At 36.7% G+C, this 22,420-nt stretch overlaps 1 protein-coding gene across 1 annotated transcript; it reads right to left on the reverse strand.

Annotated features, from left to right (window-relative positions):
• Positions 1-337: 337 nt before the first annotated feature.
• On the reverse strand, positions 338-18,692 carry psmb2 (proteasome 20S subunit beta 2). Its single transcript, XM_028819088.2, has 6 exons — positions 18,444-18,692; positions 15,307-15,429; positions 13,358-13,428; positions 2,591-2,753; positions 731-780; positions 338-542 (listed from the first exon to the last, which is right to left on the reverse strand). The coding sequence occupies exons 1-6, from the start codon at positions 18,532-18,534 to the stop codon at positions 432-434; spliced, it is 609 nt and encodes a 202-aa protein (XP_028674921.1). The 5' UTR covers positions 18,535-18,692; the 3' UTR covers positions 338-431.
• Positions 18,693-22,420: the final 3,728 nt, after the last annotated feature.

Consider the following 22,420-nt stretch of genomic DNA (forward strand, 5'->3'; position numbering starts at 1 on the left):
AACAGCATCCTTGCTTTGAATTCCACACCTGATCATTGTCCATTTAGAGATTTGTACATTCCTAACATGTCTAAAAGGGTCCCAGATGTGCATTCTAGGTTAAATGGAGACCCGCGACTGGGCCTGGCTTTGTGGAAGCTTTGTGCCCTGCCAGGGCTGTTTTCTTTTTTTGAAAATGTTATGTAGTCACTATTCCTAAAGCTATCTGCATTGTAATTTTACAACCTTCTTTGAAATTAATGGTAGTTTTATGCCCTCATTCCAGTAATGGAGCAAGTCCCTTCCTTTATTTTCTTTATCCAGACACAAAACATAATCCTGTATGGTAAGCATTGGCTAGAAAAAGAACATTAAGAGTTTTTATTTTATTCTGGTTCACAAGAAACTATAGGCAACTAAGTATAAAATAAGAAGCTGGCCAATTTCAAAAATCAGGAAGTGCTGGTTGTGGCAAGGGGAAGCTTTTCTAGGTCCTTAATACCATGTTTATCGATGAGTCGAACATTAAAAGCAGGAAGGTTAAGGATGAACCTCTTGTTCAACTGAAAGAAAAAAAAAACAAACAACCAGCGATAAATGTAAAGGGATGAATACACAAAGTACAAAGCACATTTCTAATAAACTATACAGACACAGCAGTGCTCTGTGCGCGCCCAAACGGTACCCATAAAACAAAGATGAGACTTTGCCTTTCAACTTTGGCAACCACTCAGAATGTTATAAAGCATACCTCATCCACACATTTTTTCAGTAGCTCCACAGCCTCTTCACGAGTTAGTTCTGTAAAGAATAGGGATATAAATTGACTGCAGCAAAAATATACAGCCCATTAGAAGCAACAATATAGACTCCATCTAGTGATCTCAACCCAGGCACAAACGTTCTCCAAGTATAAGATGCTACCTATATACTATTTGCAGTATTGCAAAGAGCAACTCTGTGCTACTTTACCAAAGAACAAAAAATGTTCATGTACAAAACTCAGCCTCATTAGAATAAGAGGGGTAGTTTAAAACATTATTACTGGATCAAGATGTTCTCATATACAAAGTAACTTGCTTGTGTTAATCAACATGTGACATGTCACCACCCTCCAGCACCACGATTCGCAAGTACAACAAACTTGCAAACCTCGATCTTCCTTCCCTATTATATGCGGACACCAACAGTGTCCTTAATCTCCAGTTTTTGCTTAATGTCTTCTTATACTTCCATCTCCAGACACTTAATCCTGCGTTCTGTATGATGCTGTGTGTCTCATTTTTGACAGATTCACAACTGCTGTTCAATTCTAAAAAAATCTCTGCCAGCATGTCAGTCATTCACATGGTCACAGTTGCTGTCTTTGCAGAGCAGCAAGGAAAATTTGTTCTTGTTTTCCTTTACCTTGTATATAGTATGATGGAATGCCTAGCTTTCAAGAGTTAACAGGGTCAAAGAAGAGCTAATATAACATAGGGAAGGATCAAGTCCTACAGCAAATGTAAACAATGCCATCCATCCAATCCAAAGGTGAAATCTGTATTATGCCAGTTTGTAAAGGCAGGAACTGCTAGAGGCTGGGAGTTCCTGTCTTGTGTGCACTAGGGTCACCAGAATGGGAGAATGGTACAGTTGACAAAATAAGCAGTATACTGAGAGAGAAAAGCCATGGACGTTCTCTTAATAATATAATGGTTTTCACTGATACATGTTCCTTTAAGAAAGGAACAAAGAACCACCATCAATCTTACTCTTTATGGGGGATTAAGGGTTTGGGGTGAATGAACACTGGGCACCTCAAGATGAATTTCTAGCCTGCTGTTAATGTAGCCGAAGAAAGCAAACCCTGAACCTATAAAAGTGTTCCAGGGGTTTCGCTGGAGGCTGCCTTAAACTAGATTAGAAGACAAGAGGAGAGCGGAGTTAAAAAGCTCACAGACTGAAGAAACTGGCCTGGGTGGAGCAGCGATACAAAAGAATCAAACAGAGTGTGTTTTGGTAGTACTGGAGAAATGAGCATGTGGGTGAGCCACCCCATCTTGTGAACAGTTTCAAGAACTTGTGAAGGTGAACCCAATAGGACAATTAGTGTTTTTATTTGTTCAAATAATTTGTACTTTGTTGTCCATTTTGTGTCCCCTTACTTCTGGATTTTATACAAAAAAAATGCCTAAACGAGAGACAGAATTTTTAAAGTAAGGCAGGTATATTTCAAGTAAGTAATACAGACATTTCAAGGTAAAGTAGTCATGGCACTGGTGGCATGTCGTACATTGATTAGCACATGCAAGTTAAGAATTTCACTGTACTCTGTACATGTGACAGTAATGACAATATAAACCTATAAATGTCATAATTGATTCAGGACATAATTCTTAGCAGGGAGGAACACTAATAACTTGCTGCCTCTTGTTACAACATATAAAAATACTTTTTTTATGTGCATTAAATACACAGTCTTTTTACAATTCCTTGAAGAGCAACAAGCCCTACAGGGGAGTTTTAGCTATTATATGCACGTTATTTTCTATTGCGTTTCTTTTAAACCAACTCAAAATATACTCCACACTTTCATCTTTGGGCAAAAAAGCTAACTAATAATCCTCACCTGGTTTGTAGTATCTGTCGAGTATACTGAGAGTGAGGAAAGCTCCATAACCATGAGCAGCAAATGGGGCTTTGGCCAATGAAGACAAGTAGTCCATATAGTAGAGGGCAGGTCCATCATGGTCATCATACCCTGCCAGCAGTAGGTTCACATGATATGGAGTCTAGTCAAACAGAAAATAGAAAGAAAAAAAAAAAATTACTTATGAAACACACCAACCTCTACTCGAACAGAACATGCACCTAATGAGCCCTTCTTCTTTCAAATTGGCCACACACCACAGATGGCCTTGAGAGTTAAATATGTGCCCGCACTCACTCATTAAAGCACTACAACAAAGTGTGAAGTTGTGTTAGCTTCTTATTAAGGAGTAAATGTTTTCGTAAAAGTTTCAGCTCATTTGAAATTACTAAGTAAACATTTTAATAGGGCTGATACTTTCACACTCTGTGCTACATAATAAACTTCATGACACATTCACAGTAGGCAGTTTGTTATGTTGCAAAGAGGGGAGGGGGACACAATAAAAACAACAAACGGGTGTACTCTCACTTTCTGGCTAAACTTTTAACTCCTAGTAGCTACAAACAAAGAAGATGTTTCAAATCTATCTTTACTAAAGACTAATGTAGACAAAAGGTATCATTTATTATGTCTATGATAAAATACACATGCTTTCTCCTCCTCATTGGACATACAAGTTCCTATTTGTAAACAGTTTAGTTGCATTACTCCATGCCAGTTTTCTCCTTTTTTATTTATTTTATCACAACTACCATCTGAGTAGGTTTAAAAAAAAATATTACACATAATGGCAGCTACAAATAGAGTCAATTTTATGTGTAGAGCCATGCTAATGCACACAGTACTGCAAGAAGCTCCATTACTGGATACAGTCCCTGAGGCAATGTCATGAATAGGTGCAGACTCTTGGGCAGTTCCACTTCATTAGGCAAGTGGATGACAACAGGCAGAGAAGAGGCTTAAGCAAAACCACAGCACCACACAGATAGGCAGAAAAGTGATCCACAAAAAGAGCCAATAGAAAACAGTTCGCCAAACTAAATGCTGATGTCAATCAATTACATTATTCTTTCCTAAAACTTTTAAGAAACACTGTTTTTCATTATCAACTCTTCATTTAACAGATTTCTGATTAAATAAAAACACACACATACCAGTTGTAGAATGCGTGAAATTCCAGAGAAGTGCCAGTTAAGGCACAGTTTCCTAAATAAACAGGGGGAGTATGTGCGCGTGCATGTCTGTATGTATGAAGGGGTGGGGGGGCGTGGTGACAGGCGGCAGTGTGACATCTGGCGGGAAGTCACATCGCTGGCGCCGGAGCCCCCTGCCAGGAGAGGGCAGCGCCCGCAGCAATGAGAGACTTTCAGCTTGGAGTTGTGCCAACCAGCCTCATTAAAAACTTTAAGGCAAGACCTTTTATAAAAAAAAAAAAAAAAAAAAGAAAAAAAAAAAGACATTTAAACACAAAAAGAAAATATGTCCTTATAGGGTCAGTTCTACTGGATGAAAGAAATATGATGCTTTGCCGACAACAAGATGGCACAAAATATTTTAGAACATAAAACTGTATACCTTCAGAGTCAAAAGTTTGGACACACCCAGAAAATGTAATGTGTTTGGTAGAAACTGATGATTTAAAAAAAGTAAGGTAGCATTACACTGATTTTAAAATACAGACAAGACATTACTAGGGTTCTTAATACTGCCTGAAATGACTAACCTTTAATTTATTATTGACATAAGACTGAAAAGCCACATTTCCCGCAGCCATTCCTTCAGTGTCCTAACGGTCAACTTCTTGAGCTCTTCCTTAATCAATCATGTTTAAATGCCAATTAGTTATTAGAGAAACTTTTGTAATGGCAATGGCACCACTAGAACCTGTCATGTTCTCTTGGGTTACAAGGTAGTGACAGTCCTAATGTTCAGATTAAGGTTAAAAAATTGACAAAATTAAACAGCTTTCACAGGAAACATCAGTATTTTTTTGCACAATGAAGGTTATTGCATGTCACATTAGAAAGAAACTGAAGATTTAATAGAAATGCATCCGCACTGTCTTGAAAGAAGAGGGCAAACCGGATCTAACCAGAAAGGAAAAAGAAGGGGAAAACTCAGATGTACAACTGCATAAAGACATGAGAGTCTGTACTTTCAGAAACAAACAGCTTACAGGTCCCCAGTTGATGTCTTCCTTAAATAAACATCAAATACCAGGGTCATCTGCGATAGAGAAAAGATGGCCTCAGAATGTGAAGTATAATAGTCTTTTCCAGACATATTCTGTCCACTGTCCATGTTCTTCTGCTCATTTTAACCCTTTCCTTTGTCAATTTCAGGAACGTCTTAGACCAGCATCCCAGAATTGTCTTTTCTCTGTTGAAGACGGTACTGGTATTTGGTTTGTAAGTGACATTATTCTTGAGAATGCGGTTTCACTTTGTAGAACTAAACTTTGAGAGTACCAGTACTATGCAACCCAAGACAGCATAATAGGTTTCAGTGCTTGATACTGCAATGGCAAATGTTTCTCTAATAATCAATTAGAATTCAAACATGACTAATTTAAGGTTAAACTAAGGGAGCTGACCATTAGAACACTAAAGGAATGACTGATGAAAATGGGGTTATACAGTAGGGTTACATGTAAATATTAAAAATAGATAAAGATCAGCCATTTCAAGAATAGTCATTAGCAAAACTACTAATGGCTGTATTGTTAAAATCAATTTGATGGTATTTTGATTTATTTAAAAAAAAAAAAAAAAAACAAACATGAAAATTTAGGGGTGTGTCCAAACTTTTGACTGGTACTGTACCTGCTTGAATAGGCAGCTGGCCTAAAAAATGTGCAGTTACATCTGTTAAAACTCATAACACATTGAAAGAATTTGGTTCAAGCTGATGAAGTAAAGGGTTGCGTTCTTTAAGGTCATAGTTATAACAGCTCAGAAAGTCACTGGTGATGTCCAAATGCCAATCTTTCTTACCCAAAATTTGGCAACAACTACAGAAAATAAGTGCAAGTGTGTACATACAGTAAGTCAGCTCTGACATGGACTGGCAGGCTGTACTTTTTCCTTGTATAATCAAGATTGAGGTTATCACATAAAACAATGACAAATTTATAGGTCCATTCTTGTTACTTTGTAAAGAAAACAAATACACACATGCCACATTAGCAAAGTCAAGTGATTTACCAGCCAGGTCTCTCATTCACCTTTGTGAATTCAGTTGCCTAGAACACAGTCACTTCCAAGTTTGCCTTACTCATCAATCTCCAGACGTCAATGACATTTGGTAATTGAAGAAGCCACATCTGTGTAGACAATGTGGCTGTGCAGTATTGTAGGTACACTTGAAAGCCACATGGTTGATATTCTCACCAATCCCTTTATGAGCAACACCAATTAAGTAATTTAAAGAGTTCAAGTCCCACTGTGGAGTTGTTCCAACTCTTATTTTTTAAAGGGTATGTCATTTGGCTCACAGGAAAGAATTGTGTCTTGCTTTAAAAGGCAATTCATGTAGCACATTAAATGTTTCTTCAGAATCAAGATGATATATTTTAGGAAATTACTTTCAATAATTTAGAAGTATCAAAGTAATGAATAACGCAGGCATGACTCAAGAGATAGATTCTGCCATGAAAAGCTTGCAATGTTTTTATAAAGCCTAGTCCTGCAAGCAAGTCAGCACTCACGCACACTATAGGAGAGTGTAATGACAACAAGCATAAAGGATGCAAAGAAGGAGGGGTAGTTACAAGGGGGGTGTGATTGCCACACGCCTGTGCCGTCTACACATGTCGCTTCCTCTGCAGGGGTCTTCACCAGTGCTCAGGAAGGCGCCATTCTCAACATATCCTTACAGTATCACACATGCTTTGATGGGGAAACAGGCCTGTTTAGTCGACAGAGGTATGGACTCAGGCAACACAGTAGTTAATGTTTGTACCTCACACTTCTGAGAACCTGGGTTTGACTGTTGACCCAGTCACTATGTTGAATTTACAATTTCTTCCCAGTCTTTATCTCCAAAGATGTATATATTACACTCATTTATTTTGAATCAATTTATATTTTATGTATGTATTTTAATGGGATAACATTTTGTCCAGTGTTAGCTGTTCCCTTGCAACTAAAGCTGCCAGCATAAACAAATGCAATGTTGGATCCTATAATGCAAAATACAGAGTACAAAAATGAATGCATGGAATGGACAAAATGCTGCTCTTAACCAGATGCTCTGCAGTGTAAAACATGCACTGAGGCGTTAAAACACAAAAATGTAACACAATGAGAGTCACTCACAATTCACTCTTTGAGCTGAAAGTCAGAAGCAAAAAAATCTGTAACGCAAAAGTCACACTAGTGGTACACCTTGTGCAACCTCCCAGTGACCCCATTTAAGTAAATAACTCAACCCAAACAATATAAAATCCAATGTTCTCCGGATTATAATGTTCAAATACTCTACCTCTCAGGTCAAAAAGCAGTGCTACAAAGTATAATAAATTTCCAGGTAATTTAACCTGCACCTCAACTCTCTGCACAGAAGAGTAAGGAGACAGTGGTTCTCCCAGGAGAGAATGCAGAGCTCTGCTCATTATAAATGCAATTCAATTTTCTTCTCTCACTTCTGACACCTGGGCGTAACTCTTCTTTATTAGCATTTGACATTGTTTGTGTGATTCTACCAAATCTGTGCACTTTGCAGGTAGAGAAAAAAATCAATTGTTAACCATATCTGACTTATTTCTGGCTATGCCACACCCCTGGTCTGTTTTTAGCCTAATGAATACTTTCAAAAATGTTTGATTTAGCTGCAGCATTTAACAGTACAGTCTTGGTACAATAATCTGTGAAGACAATATTCTCAATCTTTATAAGGCAACATTTCACAGAGGATGAACTAAAAAAAAAAAAATCAACAGATGTGCAAAAAAAGTGAGGAAACCTGAGAAATTCAATACAAAAGGAAAGTGGGACAATAGAGCTGAGCTTTTAAGAATAACTAAGATAGTTTCACATAGCCAAAGCCTATCACACACTACACTTATCAATTTACCATCTTATCCCTACTTATAATAGAATGCACAGAATTACAAGGCTGTGCTAAAGTGGTAAAGCAAAGTTCCAGTAGCCTCATGTAATATTAAGGAAATAATTTCCATCCTTAACAAGCAAGTAAACAATCAAAGGAGTACAGCTGTTGGTGAGAGATCTGCCAAACAGTAGCATAAAGAGAGAGAAATCAGGTATTAATCACTGGCTTGTGTCTACAGGATAGCAAATGAAAAGAAAACCTTCCTTGCTAGGATGGTAGGCTCAGCACCATACTGATCTGCTGAAATACCTCCAAAATTAATAAGAATTATTATAAAGCCTAAGGTCACACAGTATCAGTAACCTGTGGCAATACTTCATACCTTTGGCTGTAGTCTGGCAAGAGTGTTTGTGTGAAAGATTCTGAGATGTTGCTCATCTGTTTTAGGAGTTGATACCAAAACACAACAGCAACTGGTGCTAGTGTACTAAATTTATTTAAATGTAAAGTCCTTATTTTGAGAAAATAATGGGGAAAAAACACTTTATCTAAACATAATCATACATACTTAAAAATATAGACATTTCATGAAATGTTTAGAAAATTGATAGGAAGGTAAATTCACCAAGATTATTCAATCACAAAGCTGTTTGGAGCTATAGCCATGGCCTAGCAGCACCGGATGCAATGCAGGGCCAACTTATGATAGGACACCAGTACTACACAAACCACACACACCTTCACTCACATGGGGCCAATTTAGTGATTACAGTCAACTTAACTTGCACATCTTTGGGATGTATGAGGAAACCACAACACCTAGAGAAAACCCAAGTGAGCACGGGAAGAATTTACAATCACCACATAGACAACACTCAGGCCAGAATACAAACCCAGTTCTCTGGGGTTGTGAGGCAGCAGCCTGGTGCCATTGTGCTCCCCACAGGGAGTTCAAATAAACTACATTATCTAAAGTTTTCCGAGCTCTTTTTCCCTGCTGTGTTCAGTTTGTGATAGGAAGCTTCCGGCTTCCGATTACTTTGCAGTTTAGAGGTTAAAAAAGAAAATAAATAAATTAAAATAATAAGATTAAAAAAAATGCAGCAATTGTTTTGAAGCATAGGGAACAGGTGCTCTTGTTGCTTGTGAAACCTACCACAGTGATTTGGTGTTTGAATTGTAACTCACATCAGCATGTAATCCTGTAGTGCTTAATAGTCAACATATAATAATTATATATACCTTTTTCTTCTAAGTACACAAATGTATGCATATTTCAAGCAGGCAACACCTCTTGCATTAAAGGACCTATTTGGTAATATCGAGTGTGGATTTGTGCGATAGGGCACATTAGGGTGTAATATAAGAGACAATCTCCCCCTAAAATTACTGGACAACTCCACTAAATTCACCCAACAGCAAAATAAAACTAAAATAATACTATGGGCAATTATTAAAAAGGGTGCTCCCTTTCCTCACAACATAATCAAAAGGATTAATTAAGACAAGTTTTTTGAAAGACTTGGTGTGAACAATTGAAACACTGCCTTATGAGACTTATTCTTGCCTTTCATGTTGGATTATAGAAGAGAACAGAAAAACAGCCGAAATTACACTATACTGATGTGAAATCTTATGAATTGATTATGGAGATAAAGTATAAAAAATGGCAATACAGTCATTTTATCCCTGCAGATTTTCAATATCTAGAACCATACTAAAATTCATAGTTAACAATACTGTGTTATGCAAAAAGGAAAGACAGGTTGAAAACTGAGGGAACAAACATGCATTGTAGGGGTATAGATCTTACAGAAACACAGCTAAAAAAAAATAAATTTTATATATATATATATATATATATATATATTTATATATATTCTCAATTTGAACAGTGTTCTGTTAAGAAGAACTTAAAGTATCAATAAAAAGAGCTTAAAGTAACAGTCCTTGTGAGGATGAAAACAAGAGGTATTAGCATCTGATGTCATTCAAAATGTATATGTTCTACAATGAATTTGTTAATTAAGGATCTGCTTTAAGGATGGCTGGATGGATGAATAGATGGATAGAACTTATTTGTCCCCCAAGCAGAAATACAAATTTTACAGAAGTTCCAAAATAAATAAATAAATAAAATGTAAACATGGCTGGCACACTGGAAATATGGTATCTTAGCCATTAACAGGCTTATAGCCCTCGAAATAGTGAAACAACAAACCATTGCTTGATTTATACATGGATGGTGTCACACATTGCATGCTTCACATGCAATTTCATACAGCTGTGAAGAGCCACAGACCCAACAAGTCAATGTTGGCAAGTCTCATCTACTGCAAACAAGCCAAGTATCCCCTCTCCAGGTCCTGGCATAGCCCCCTAGTCCACAGAGAGATAGATACATGGCTCCCAGCAGAGATGTAGCTCACCGCAGAAGCAGCTATAGCATTCAACTTCACCACATCAATTATCTTGCTTAATTATTTTTTGTAATTATTTTCTTTTCTCCTATTGTGACAGACACTGTTACACTTCCTAACAAATTAACAAAGGGCAAAAAACAGCCCTGCCTAAACCCAGTGGAATAATTCAGAAAATGAATAATTGGCTATTGTTTGGTCACATGACAAATAGAGACAGATGGTACAGGTGTGCCTGCATTAGCCACTTTGACAGCAATGTCTGCCTGTACAGTGTGCCCTTTCAATGGGTTAGTAATTAAATATGTTTAAAAGAAAAAAACAAAAAGCTACAAAACACTTTCAGTTGCCTGTTGAACATTCCTTGTACTTTTGTCAGCTAATTAAAAATGTGAAGTATTCCACTTTCACTTTATTTTCTGGTTCCAGACCCAAAACCGCCTGAATCATGAGCTGTAAATCTGACAAATTCTGCAGTACTTTAGTGCACATGGAACAAGCAGATAAAATAGTTATATAAATGTCTTGGAAAAGCAATATTAAAAACAAGTTCAGCTTTCCACAAACCATTTTACATTAAGGGCACGAGGTCCAGCTAAGATTGTGTGTATGGTTCTATAAAGATGAATAGGAGTTGTTCTATACTTGCTTATGTTAAGATATTTAATGGTTTCATCTATATTTAAAAATGTTGACTCGCTTTCATAAATTAATGCACAAGAGTGACACTGTGTGATAAGGGAGAATACAATTTAGTCTTCCCTAGGCAACAAGATTACTATCCACCACCATATGATTTACACAATACCAGCAGTGTGAACAGGGGATTTTTTAGATAAGGTTCTAAAACAGCTTGTTTATATTACAATCATTTTTTGTCTAGTCAGTTCTGGCCTTTAAGTGGCCTTAAAGGGTTTTCTTGGGTCTTGAAGACTCTGAAAGACACCAAAAAGAAAAATCTGCCTTTGAATGAAACTTTGAAAGCTAAAGGTCACTACTCTTGCTCTGCACTGCAATATCTATTCACTGAGTTTCCTCTTCTGATATCCATAATAAACATTGTGTTTGTTAACTCTTCCATACTTTAAAAAGTTATGTATTAAAAAAGCACCAAAGCTTCATTTGTTAACAGTTCAGGAAAACAAATCCTGCATTACAAACATTCACAAACTTCTTGAAAACTGAGCAAGCTATTAACATTCAGTAATAAAAATACAGATAAACTGAAGACCAAACCTGATATGAAGAGGAAAATAAATCTGAACGAATCCAGAAATACAACTGCAGGTATGAGGGGCTTTCAGGATTGTGGCTAAAGACTTCTTGGTAAACACATGAAAGCTACACTGTACTATATGATTCAATACCCACTATAACCTAAAAAAGGTTGCAAAACACAAGGAGGCTTGAGTGGAGGGGCACAATGTTGTACTAGTTTACTTCAAATTGACTCCCGTGTGCCTTTTTATTTGGAGAAGAAAAACAGCAAGTAGTTCAGAGAACAGAAGCACAATTTCATTGCCACTCTATCTCACAGTTTTCAAGTTATACTACAACATACAAATATTACATTATGCATTTGCTTACACAGAAAATTCTTGTTCTGTAGGAAAAAAGATAAAATAAGATTTGTGACAACATCTACTATTCTTTGAAAAATACTATATTGATGAAACAATAAGTGCCTCTGGACACAAGCATGCACACGTGGACTAGAACAGCGGAAGGGTATGGTACAAATTCAAATCCTGAGTGAGTCAATTACAGCATGAAAACAGATGTGTGAAAAATAAATAAATAAAAATGGAGTTTCATACAAACACCTTTCTTTGGATATAATGGTAAAATCGCCTCATTTCAAAGTCTTCTAATTCTAAAGCATATTAAATAATATTCATTATTGAATTATATCAGAAATGCCTGAAAAGCTCACTTTACCTAGAATATAAATCATCTTAAATTACTAGAATAATTTCATCTATAGAGATTATAGAGTCATCTAATCTGCAGGAAAGAAAATTTAAAACAAAAATAAGAATTCCAAAGAAGCACTAATAATGCTGAGAATTGGCTCATTATGAGAATTTTCTGTACTATTTAAATAAAAAAGGTCAGACAACAACCAGGAGTCTTTTATAAATTGTAAGGCTTACACTCCAGATTTAGAGATTACCTGTCTAATAATATTAAGATGTAGATTTTGTGTAAAAGCCACTGTATACATAATAGTAGCAGAAAAATATTATTCCCTTATACCTAACAAGTGTACATCAAATACAGCACGGGTAAGACCAACACATAGGCAGTATTCTCATTTAAGTGATTATTAGTATTTCTATGTTGTAGATTATATTGAATATATTAAGATAAAAGTATTATACAGATATACAAAAAGCAATATATAGAGCATATTTTGTAAATAAAATTATACTGTAATGGATATAGCAACCAACACTTCTTATTTTTTTTTTTTTTTGTTTAGCTTCAAGTCTACATGAGTCAGTATTAATGTTTGCAGTAAACAGACAAGGTCTACCTTTCTTCATTTTAGCTGGACTCACCAATAAAGCTATCAGAAGAAGCTATTGATGTAAAATATCTTGATGAATAACTTCTTCCATTACTATCAAGCTGTAACTGACAAATTGTTTGATCGGTTGTGACTCAGCTTTACTTGGTACATGTGTTGACTGTTTTTGATTATCATTAATGTACTTAGTAAAACCAAGTCCAGGTCACACACCTCTTCAAAAAAAAAAAGTGTAAGTTAACAAACTAGTAGGCTAGTGTTTATTAACAGTTTGGGCTTAGTGGTAGCTGCATATACTGGAAGAACAGATTGGTTCTTGAAAGAATATCACACTAAACACAGTTTTATTTACACAATAACTTGGTTGGCAATAAACAGACAGACAAACACAAAAACATATTTCAGCAATGCCCAAATGCAGCAGAATGTTACTGTAAGTGAAATAAAAAATGTCTCTCTGTGTCCCATAAGTAAAAACACATAGAACCTCCTCAGTCATTGCAAAACAAAATAATGAAACAGAATTCTTCATCATTTCCTTGGTTACAACTATCTGAACTTTCAGATGACAGTAGAAAAGAAGACTAATTTATTTTCAGACTGGATATGGTAGTGTTTCTCAAAACAGTACACAAAACCTTTACCACAACACCATAATGATGCTGAAAATAAAGTGAAAAATGATGTATTAAAGTGTATATTTTTGCCAGACGTACAAGAATGGATGCATATCCAACTCACCCGACTCCGCAGATAATCGGCTAGATTCTTGCGTGTGAAATTGGCGGCGGCATCAGGAGAGAGTTCATACCCTGCATACACAAATAACAGTTACATTAACGGTGTAAATTCTACAAAAGGCAACATTTGTCATTTAAGTTTTTCTAGTGTTCCAAGACTTGCTGCCACACATCATATGTTTCTTTAAAGTTGTGAGATATGATAAAATGCTGCAGGCAAGAACACCATTACTGACAGAAAATATAATCATCCTGTGGATAGTTGAAATAGTGAAGACTACATTTTAGTCTTTTCTTTTTCCACACATCTCCCTTTATGAGAATGTACTAGGTGGGGAGGAGATACTTGAATGTCCGTTGAATCATTAGAACAGAGTTGTTGGAAGTCTTGTTTTTGGCAGGGTTACCTGTGGTAAGGCTGGTCTAAATGAGCTGTCTGAAGAGCAAGAGGTCTCACCACACACAGGGAAAAAATGGGATCTGTGTCAGAGACAAAAACTAGATGGCAACTAAAGGTGGCTCGTGGGATGTGGCAACTTTTATAACTGGCAAGAAAAAAAATCAGTGCCCAAGTAGTATTTCGAGATCCAGCATAGTGAGACTTGTTTCTACACAAAAGGACAATGATAGTAACACAAGAAAATGTGTTCTTTGAATTAACTGCATAAAATTAAATGCTAAGCTGCCAAATGAAGACCACTTTGTAGTTAATTTGGTTTAAACAATTAGGCCATCAGTTTTGCAGACCTAGGAGAGCTAAAAAGTGGAGCTACACATGCCTCATTTTAGGCAGAGTTAAACCCTTGGCTTCAGAAGAGCTTTACCAGCATTCCAAGCGAGACTGTGAAAATGACTGGGAATAAATGGAAAACCTCAGCAGTGGAGGCAGCTGCAAAAAAAGTATTTTAAAAGTACACATGTAGCTACAGTCTTCAAGAATGGGTGTAAGACTCTGCCATCTGCACTCCTTGTTTTTCCACTTGTTCATAGCGTTCATGCATGAAATACAAAAGGTACCATTGAGGTCTGCAAAATAATCTATTTGCAAAGCTTTGGAGGACATTTCTGCTCTTTAAGAATGATCTATTTGGTCATTCTAATTAGTCACTAACATGTACTGGAGCATTCTGCAGGCACATATGAAGCAGGAAGGATACGAAAACAGGTCTGTTATCTGTAAATGGAGTAGGAGTGTGGTCTTGTTTTATAAGTCTGATAATCCATTGCTGCTCCTGGTCTGATATGCATGAGAAACAAAAGTGAAGCAGGAGCTAAATCCTCACTCAGAGGTGTTGACTTACTGTTTACCATTCAATTCCATTATCAACTACAATCAAAAGTTTAGTTACACACTAAAGGAGGAGAATCCAACTACAATGTGATGAAATTATATTTCCGTACAGAGTTACTACAGCATTGGCAGGATTACAGATATTGAACTGGGTGGGTGATGAAATAGAAGCCAAGACCTCAAAACAACTCTGCATGTACAAGTCATTTAATATCTCCATCCTCACTAGGGGGTAGGGAATAAAAGAACAAATTTATCAGAACAAGGTCTTCCTGAAAAGTGGAATGCTTTTCACACACACTTAGAAATGCCTAGAATGTAAGCAGCATGTATGTACCAAAAACACTGCTGGTACCTTTCCAAGATTAGTCTCAACCCAAGGAGACATTAACAGAATACTAGCACACAGATGCAAAAGGTAAAGGGGGGTTTTACCCAAATAAAGTCCCATGAAGAACATTAAATGTCATTACCTGACAGAAAGATTTAGATTATAATCAGTAAAATAAAATAAAATGAAAAAAAAAATACATAAAAACCATATATGAATGAAGTTTATTAAATATACATTTCATGTCATTCAAGATAGGCCTGTTACTTCATAGAGCTGGACACTTTTTTTTTTTTATACCAGTTTTTCACAAATAGTGAAGACTTACCATTCCTCATTTTATAAAGCTGCACATTTTTCTGAATGTATTCTGCAAACTGAACAGTGTCTCCAGCTTCTCCAACACACAGTAGCAGTATTTTTTCACTGAGTTTAAACATCTTATCATAATCTACAAAGAAAAAGGTTGTCATCAATTACAGCAAATGACACTAGACTAAGACATACAGAGTGAGAACAGGCCTGGTATTTGACTGCTAAGTAGTAATGGCGGTAGTTATACGATCACATGTGCAGGATACAAGTGAAATTCTCATCTGAATGTCTACAATTGGGTAATTCTTTTCATAAGATTTTAGATACAAATAAACACTTATCCACCATCATTAATTAACTTTGAAATTCTGAAGTTTCAATAATATGAGGATTGCTCTCCACATTCTAGTTACTTTTCAAACTTATTTTCAAAAGAACGCATAAAATCTTACATAAAAAAAACAAAAAAACCCATTGATGGCTATTTCAATTTTAACAGACTAACACCCAGATATTTTTGGTTAATAAAATTCATGTCAAGTTATAAGCCAACATTATATTTTTATATATATTAAATATAACAATTGGGTTACATAGTAAGGACCATTCTTGGATGGGTGGCACTCAGGTCACAAGAGCCAGAGGTTCATACAAAGAAAGAATTTAAGTCTTTTGTCCCAAATTTTACAGCACTAATATCCATGCAGATCAATACAAACACACACACTCCTAGACTAAAGTAACTTAACCACTTTAGTTTCAAAAAGAAAAAACTACAGACAGCGCAACAGCTTTTTATTTTTATATTCAGTATCTTCAAAATTTTCAAATGTGTTTATAAAATGAAACTAGTAGAAAGCTTTTAGCTAGTCATGAACTACTCAGAAAATTAACGGAAGAACATTAAAAATGAAAACATGGAAGAACCATTAATGCAAAAGCCAATGAAAAATCTGAATCAAAGTTATGGAACCGTGTCTTTAAAGTGGTGAGAGTAATGGCTTTTTAGAAATGTTAGCTAATCATTCAGATGTTTATTGTTATCCTAATGCAGGGAATTCCCAAACTCAGTCCTGCTCACTTTGTTGCACACTGGCTTGTGCTGCTGCCTTAGAGATTTAACATCCTGGGCTCAAATCGCTCCCCTAGTCGTAATCCATTTGGATTTTTCTCCAACATGTCAAAGAAGTGTATGCTAATTGCAGATTCAAAATTGCACTCCTTCCCTTTAATTCACTGCTCTGCTCAATCATTTGCCTTATGTCCGCTGTAGAGGTTGGAAGCATGCCTTAATAGAGCATTAGAATCAGCAATTAAATTTTTGTAGTAAAAAATACTGCAGGGTTTTACACTCATAAGGCACTAACCTACTATTAAAGTATTGTGGTGAGCTAATACCACAGGAATTATGAAAACAACAATAACTTATACAGCAGTAATATATTTGAACACATGAATACTTACTCGCTTGTTTGGATTTTTTTTTTTTGCTGTTCAGTATATATTACACCTTTATAATATCAGAAAGCCAGACACCTATTTACCCAGTGCTGGGTCCCTATGATCCTGAATCGGATGAGGCAGGTTCAAGAAGTAGATAAACAGCAGTTTAAACAAAAATAATTCAGAAGCAAGCATTAGGGCATATTTTTTATTTTACTTTACTTTTTGTCAGAAGACACTTTGTTTAAAGATATTTTAAGATGGTTAAGTCTAATTAAGCCCACTACTACTACATTCATATTCGATAATGCACGTTTCAGTTTCCTTATTATCCACCACTTTACTGTGGAACAGAATAGAAGTGCAGTAGTTAGTGGTTGGTCCCAAATTCAGAAGCCTACACCAAATTGCGGCCTGTGGGGAGTTTGTTCTCCCAATACACGCACATCACCAACACGTGCATGATACTTGCACCTCAGCTTTGGCTCTGTGTTATTGTGAGGGAGCTCTGCGATGGCCTGGCGTCCTGTCCAGGTTTGATTTCTGCCACACACTTGATGCTTCAATGGTAAACTCCAAACCCTGCAACATCATGTTTAAAAAAACATTACAGTATATCTGTCCTATGAAGCAGAGTCTTTTTAGAGAAAGTCCCATCGCGATGTCAATCTTTTAGGTCTTTACTTATGTTCTTTTGGCTGGTTTGGAAATCTTAATGTCAGCAACAAAAACAGAAAAAAGCAAACTTTAAAACGGTGCAATAACAGTCAACTATCAAATCTCACAAACGTGTTTAATAAGGAAGTATTATGGAAAGCAATGTAGATTTTGACACACTCATTCACTTGATTCTCAATTCCATTAGATGTCATCAGGTCATATGATCAAGGTTTGAAGGATAAAAAGCAATCTACTCAAATACACCTTCTTATCAACTGCTATTAATCTAAATAAGATCAACTTAACATCCACAGATTTAAACCATGGGGTGAACAGTTAGACTCTGCATCAATCACGTCTTAATGTTTACTTTAATTTGTATATACACTATGATCTAATGCAATACCAAAAGTATTTGGCCCACTGCCAAATTAAGTTACTTGCACCAAGTTTGTATGTGATGCCGATGTGTTTCTAATCGCTCTGTAGGACCGGCAAACGAGCCAGATTTCCCCCTTGGGATAATAAAATTGAATACAAACAAAACAAGCGCTAATGAACATGTCATGATTTTTTTCAAATTCAGCCGTATTAAAGGAGTATTGACATAATGAGTATACTTTAAGTTTAACTTAAAGCAAGAACGAGCCTGTGACTAGGTGTTTGGCAAAATTAAATCTGCACCCTTTACTACAACCAAGGACCAGACTGATATCCCTTTAATTTGAGAATTTATCCGACCATCGGAGAGACATTATCTATTCGAAGACGGTTCGATTGTCCTGTAGTAACATACGCGTACGTACTCTGAATTCCATGCAATAGGTTAAAGGAAACAAACATATTAAATATATGTTACTTTCACTTTCCCCTAAATGGGAAGGCCTGGTACTAGAGGCCCAGGCTTATCTACGGATCCATAAAACAGAATGCAGAATAAATCCCCCTACACATTACGCTGCTAAATTATAAGGAACACATTTCTCATAATGTTATCCCAATTCCCAAACGCGGAAGCCAAAGCAACTTAAATGATTAAACCAGTACCGTGTTTCATCTGAATGATGCTGCTAGCAGCCACTGTATCGGCGGCCACCAGAACAAAATCAGGTCCTTGGATGCCAATTAGGTATTCCATCGTTAACCCTAAAATTCTTCCTTAAGGAAAAATAAATAAAATAAACACGTGCGGCGTTATTCGTCTATCAATGTTGCTGTGGCTTCTTGTTTAACAACCCGCCGCTCTCTTATTACACAGCAAATATGAACCAGAAGTGAACAGTCACTGTCGCACGCGCCCAACGTCATAAGCGGAAGCGTCAATACCCTCGCCACGTGATATGAGTGTTGCTAGGTCACGCGAGATTTGAGTCTTAATCTGTATGCAAAGTCAAATGAACTTTTTATTTTGCGGTAAACAAATAACCAAATATCTATCAATACAAATCAAGTAGGCATATAAGGAAATACAAAAATCTACAAAAGTATATTACAAATTTCAAAAAATTATAAAGATATATGCAAGACTTTAATGTTTTGAAATAAAGTGTCATTTACATTTTGGGTATCATTGGGTTTTTTTGCGCCCATTTTAATTTATGAATAAGATATTTTCCTTATAAAATAAAAAGATATAACAGATTACCAATGTCATTTTTTTCCATTAAAAAATATGATGTCCTTTTCTAAACTGGATTTTATCCCCTGAAAAACATGTTAAACACTTTGGGTTAATACCCACCCTAAATTTTTGCAGTGATTGGTTTGTTGGGTACAATAAGTGGATTTCTTGAATGAAACTTCTTTAACTTTATTTGTAACTCCAAACAATTCTCCAGTTCGTACTTTTAAAAGTAGTGGTGCACCTTTGTTTGGCTAAACAATCTACACATCTATGACCAAATATTTGAAGAAATGTAATGGAGATTTTTCTTTTCTTAATGTTTATACCATTTACTATCAGATTAAAGATAAACATGGAATTAATATCAATATTGGGAGCCATGATGACACAGTGGTAGCACTGCTGTTTTACTACAAGGAGACCTGGGTTCAAGTCCTCAGTACTCCCTGCATGGAGTTGTCATGTTCTCCCTGTATCCACATGGATTTCCTCTGGGTGCTCTGGTTTCCTCCCACAGTCCAAAGACATGCTAGACTAGGTGGATGGGCATCGCTAACACACATTGGTGTGTGCGTGTGTGTGTGTGTGTGTGTGCTTGCCCATTCCAGGGGCTGTTCCTGAATTGTTCCCAGTGCTTGTCAGGATAGGCTTCAGCTTTTTTGCACTGGATTGGTGGGTGCAGAAAATGGATGGATGCATTAATCTCAATACAATCTGGGGTTTAATGTAGGATCCTGTTTAACAGTAAGTAAGAAGATGAAAAGGTAAAACCTTCATCTGGAATTTTAGAGAACAAAGTTAATGGAATGACCAGCAGCCACACCACCTGCACTTTGACAGGGAAAATTTCCTGATCCCAAATTTCTCTTAATCCTCAGTTCACAGAACACAAAGGTTCTCAGGACTCCAGTAACTATACAGGGTGGTCTAGATCTAATTGTTCAATTATTGCATTGCATTGCATTAAAAGTTGCATAGTTAGATCTAGACCACCCAATACAAGAAATGTATTTAAATGTATTGAGCATCTTCAGCATATAGCTGATTGCATGAAATTGTTGGAAAGAACGTTTACTTAGAAAAGGTAAAATAGGATGAACTAACCATGAATCATAGAAAGTATTCTTGTTGTTGAGACTCATGGTCAGTGTCTGCTTCCTATGGAAGTGTCTGCATACTTTAAATCAGGTGGACAAAAGTCAGTATAAAGCGCCTTTATTAGGTTGGTAATCTTATGGCATCCTTTTACGGGCAGTTCAGATTGAACACAGCCACATCTCTTAAAAGAATGCTTGTTTATATACTGTAACACAGATAGACCTAATGAACTTAAGAATTCATGATGCTAAAGGGTTATTTAAAGATTTTATCTAACAGCTTCAGAACAGGTAATTCACCTGAAGCTACATGCAAGTTTGGGTCGGGCCAGTACTTGGATAGATAGATAGATAGATAGATAGATAGATAGATAGATAGATAGATAGATAGATAGATAGATAGATAGATAGATAGATAGATAGATAAAACTTTATTTGTCCTGGGGGAAATTATGCTTTTTACAAAGGCTTGTTCGATCATACATAAAGAGACAGGTAAATAAATATATACATATACACCAGAATGACAGAAAAGGAAGAAAGCTAAAAAGAGATAAAAACTTCTGACTTGACAATCTCAGTCCCAGTGAAGCATTATATAGACGTAGTGCTGTTGGTATAAAGGAGCCCCCGTTGTGTTTCTTGACACATTTCTACTGAATTATTATTTGGCTGAAAGTCCTCAGTGTTGGTGTGTCAGAGAGAGGATGTGCGGCATTGTTCATAATGATACTTAGTTTTGTTTTCATTCTCTCTTTAACTATGACCTCCTGGGAGTCCAGAGTAAGTAGATAACCGAATCTGTGTTTTTAATCAGGTTGTTGATTTGGTGGGTCTCTCCTGAAGTGATGTTACCAGCCCAGCACATCACAGATTGGTCATTGCATAGTTGTAGAAGATGTGAAGGATGTCACTCCCTGCATTAAAGGATACAGTCTCTCCTAAGAAAAAAGAGCCTACTCTGCTCTTTCTTCCAAAAAAAAGTTCCAAAGTGCGATGAGATCAGTCCAGACTGTCATTGATGTGGACCCCCAAGTACTTATAGGAGTGGACCACTTCTACATCCACTCCCTGAACAATGACTGGACATTGAGACCCTTTGGTGCAATGAAAGTCAATAACCAGTGCCTTTGTTTTGCTGATGTTAATTTGCAGAGAATTCTTTCTGCACCAAGTAACAAAGTTCTCCACCTGACTCCTTTACTCTGTCTCATCCCCTTTATCGAAACACTCAATAAGTGCAGAATCATGTAAGAATTTCTTCTAATGAAAATAGGAGACCATCTAGAAAAGTCAAGGGTTGCAGTTGGAAGAGGTATTGGTGAGGCCAGCAGGGGGTGCTTACCCTGTGGTCTGAATGCAATGCCCCAGTGCATTGATGGGGACACTGTGTTGTAAGAACTGGCAGCACCCTTCAGATGAGACATAAAACCGAGGTCCTGACTCTCTGTTGTCATAAAAGATCCCGAGGCTTCTTTTGAAAAGAGTAGGGTGTATCCCAATGTCCTAGCTAAATTACCCACCATGGCCTGGTCATTCTGACCCCCTAATCATCCCTGGTCTCTTATTGTCTAACTATGTCTCTGACCCCTTCACCACCTAATAGCAGATGTGTGATGAGCGTACTGGCGCAAGAATGTCTGTCACTGCATCATCCAGGTGATGCTACACGTGAAAGAGGTGGTTGAAGTGGCTCCTCACTGTGGTTAGAAGGGCACTATATACTGTAAATGTAATGTAACAGTTTTAAAAGAGCAATCTGCAGTCGTCAAGGGTGATGCTCCAATTTATACTCTAAAATGACAACATGCTGTATATGCCAAACAGACATCAGTATTGTAAAGTTCTGGTAAACCCTAAAGTGTCTTGGAAAATGATCAGAATCATGAGGTGTTTTTTTTTCTATCCTGTCAATTGTCTGCTTCAGATTTTGCTACGGCATCATGGTGTGGCACTTGACAGCTGGTTTAAGTATCTCTTATTGGACTTGTGTCCTGGTGTGCTGTTTTTCATAACAGATCAACAGCAACACGGCTATACTTTTGCTGACCTCATGCTGTGATGCTGTGTTTATCTTCGCTCAGATAGACACTCAGTAAATGAGCAACAGAGACTTCAATTCATTGGCCCGGAAAACTGTCGAGTAAACACTAAAGATTTCAACACAAGATTAGTGTATTGGAAACCAGCAAAACGGGAAGGGGTGTACTCATAAGCAATCAAAAACTGGGCTGAAATTCATGAAAGTGGGAATTGTCAGTTGTCCAGCATTCAGAACTGGGGCAACAGAACTCATGAGCCGG

This window comes from Erpetoichthys calabaricus, chromosome 14, assembly GCF_900747795.2.
Source record: "Erpetoichthys calabaricus chromosome 14, fErpCal1.3, whole genome shotgun sequence".
NCBI lineage: Eukaryota > Metazoa > Chordata > Cladistia > Polypteriformes > Polypteridae > Erpetoichthys > Erpetoichthys calabaricus.

Coding starts and splice junctions, on each gene's coding strand:
- psmb2 (XM_028819088.2), bottom strand. CDS start 18,534: ATGGAATACCTAATTGGCATCCAAGGACCTGATTTTGTTCTGGTGGCC. Junction 2,754..13,357: donor CCGATTATCTGCGGAGTCGG/GTGAGTTGGATA, acceptor CTGTTTGACTAG/ACTCCATATCATGTGAACCT. Junction 781..2,590: donor CGACAGATACTACAAACCAG/GTGAGGATTATT, acceptor TATTCTTTACAG/AACTAACTCGTGAAGAGGCT.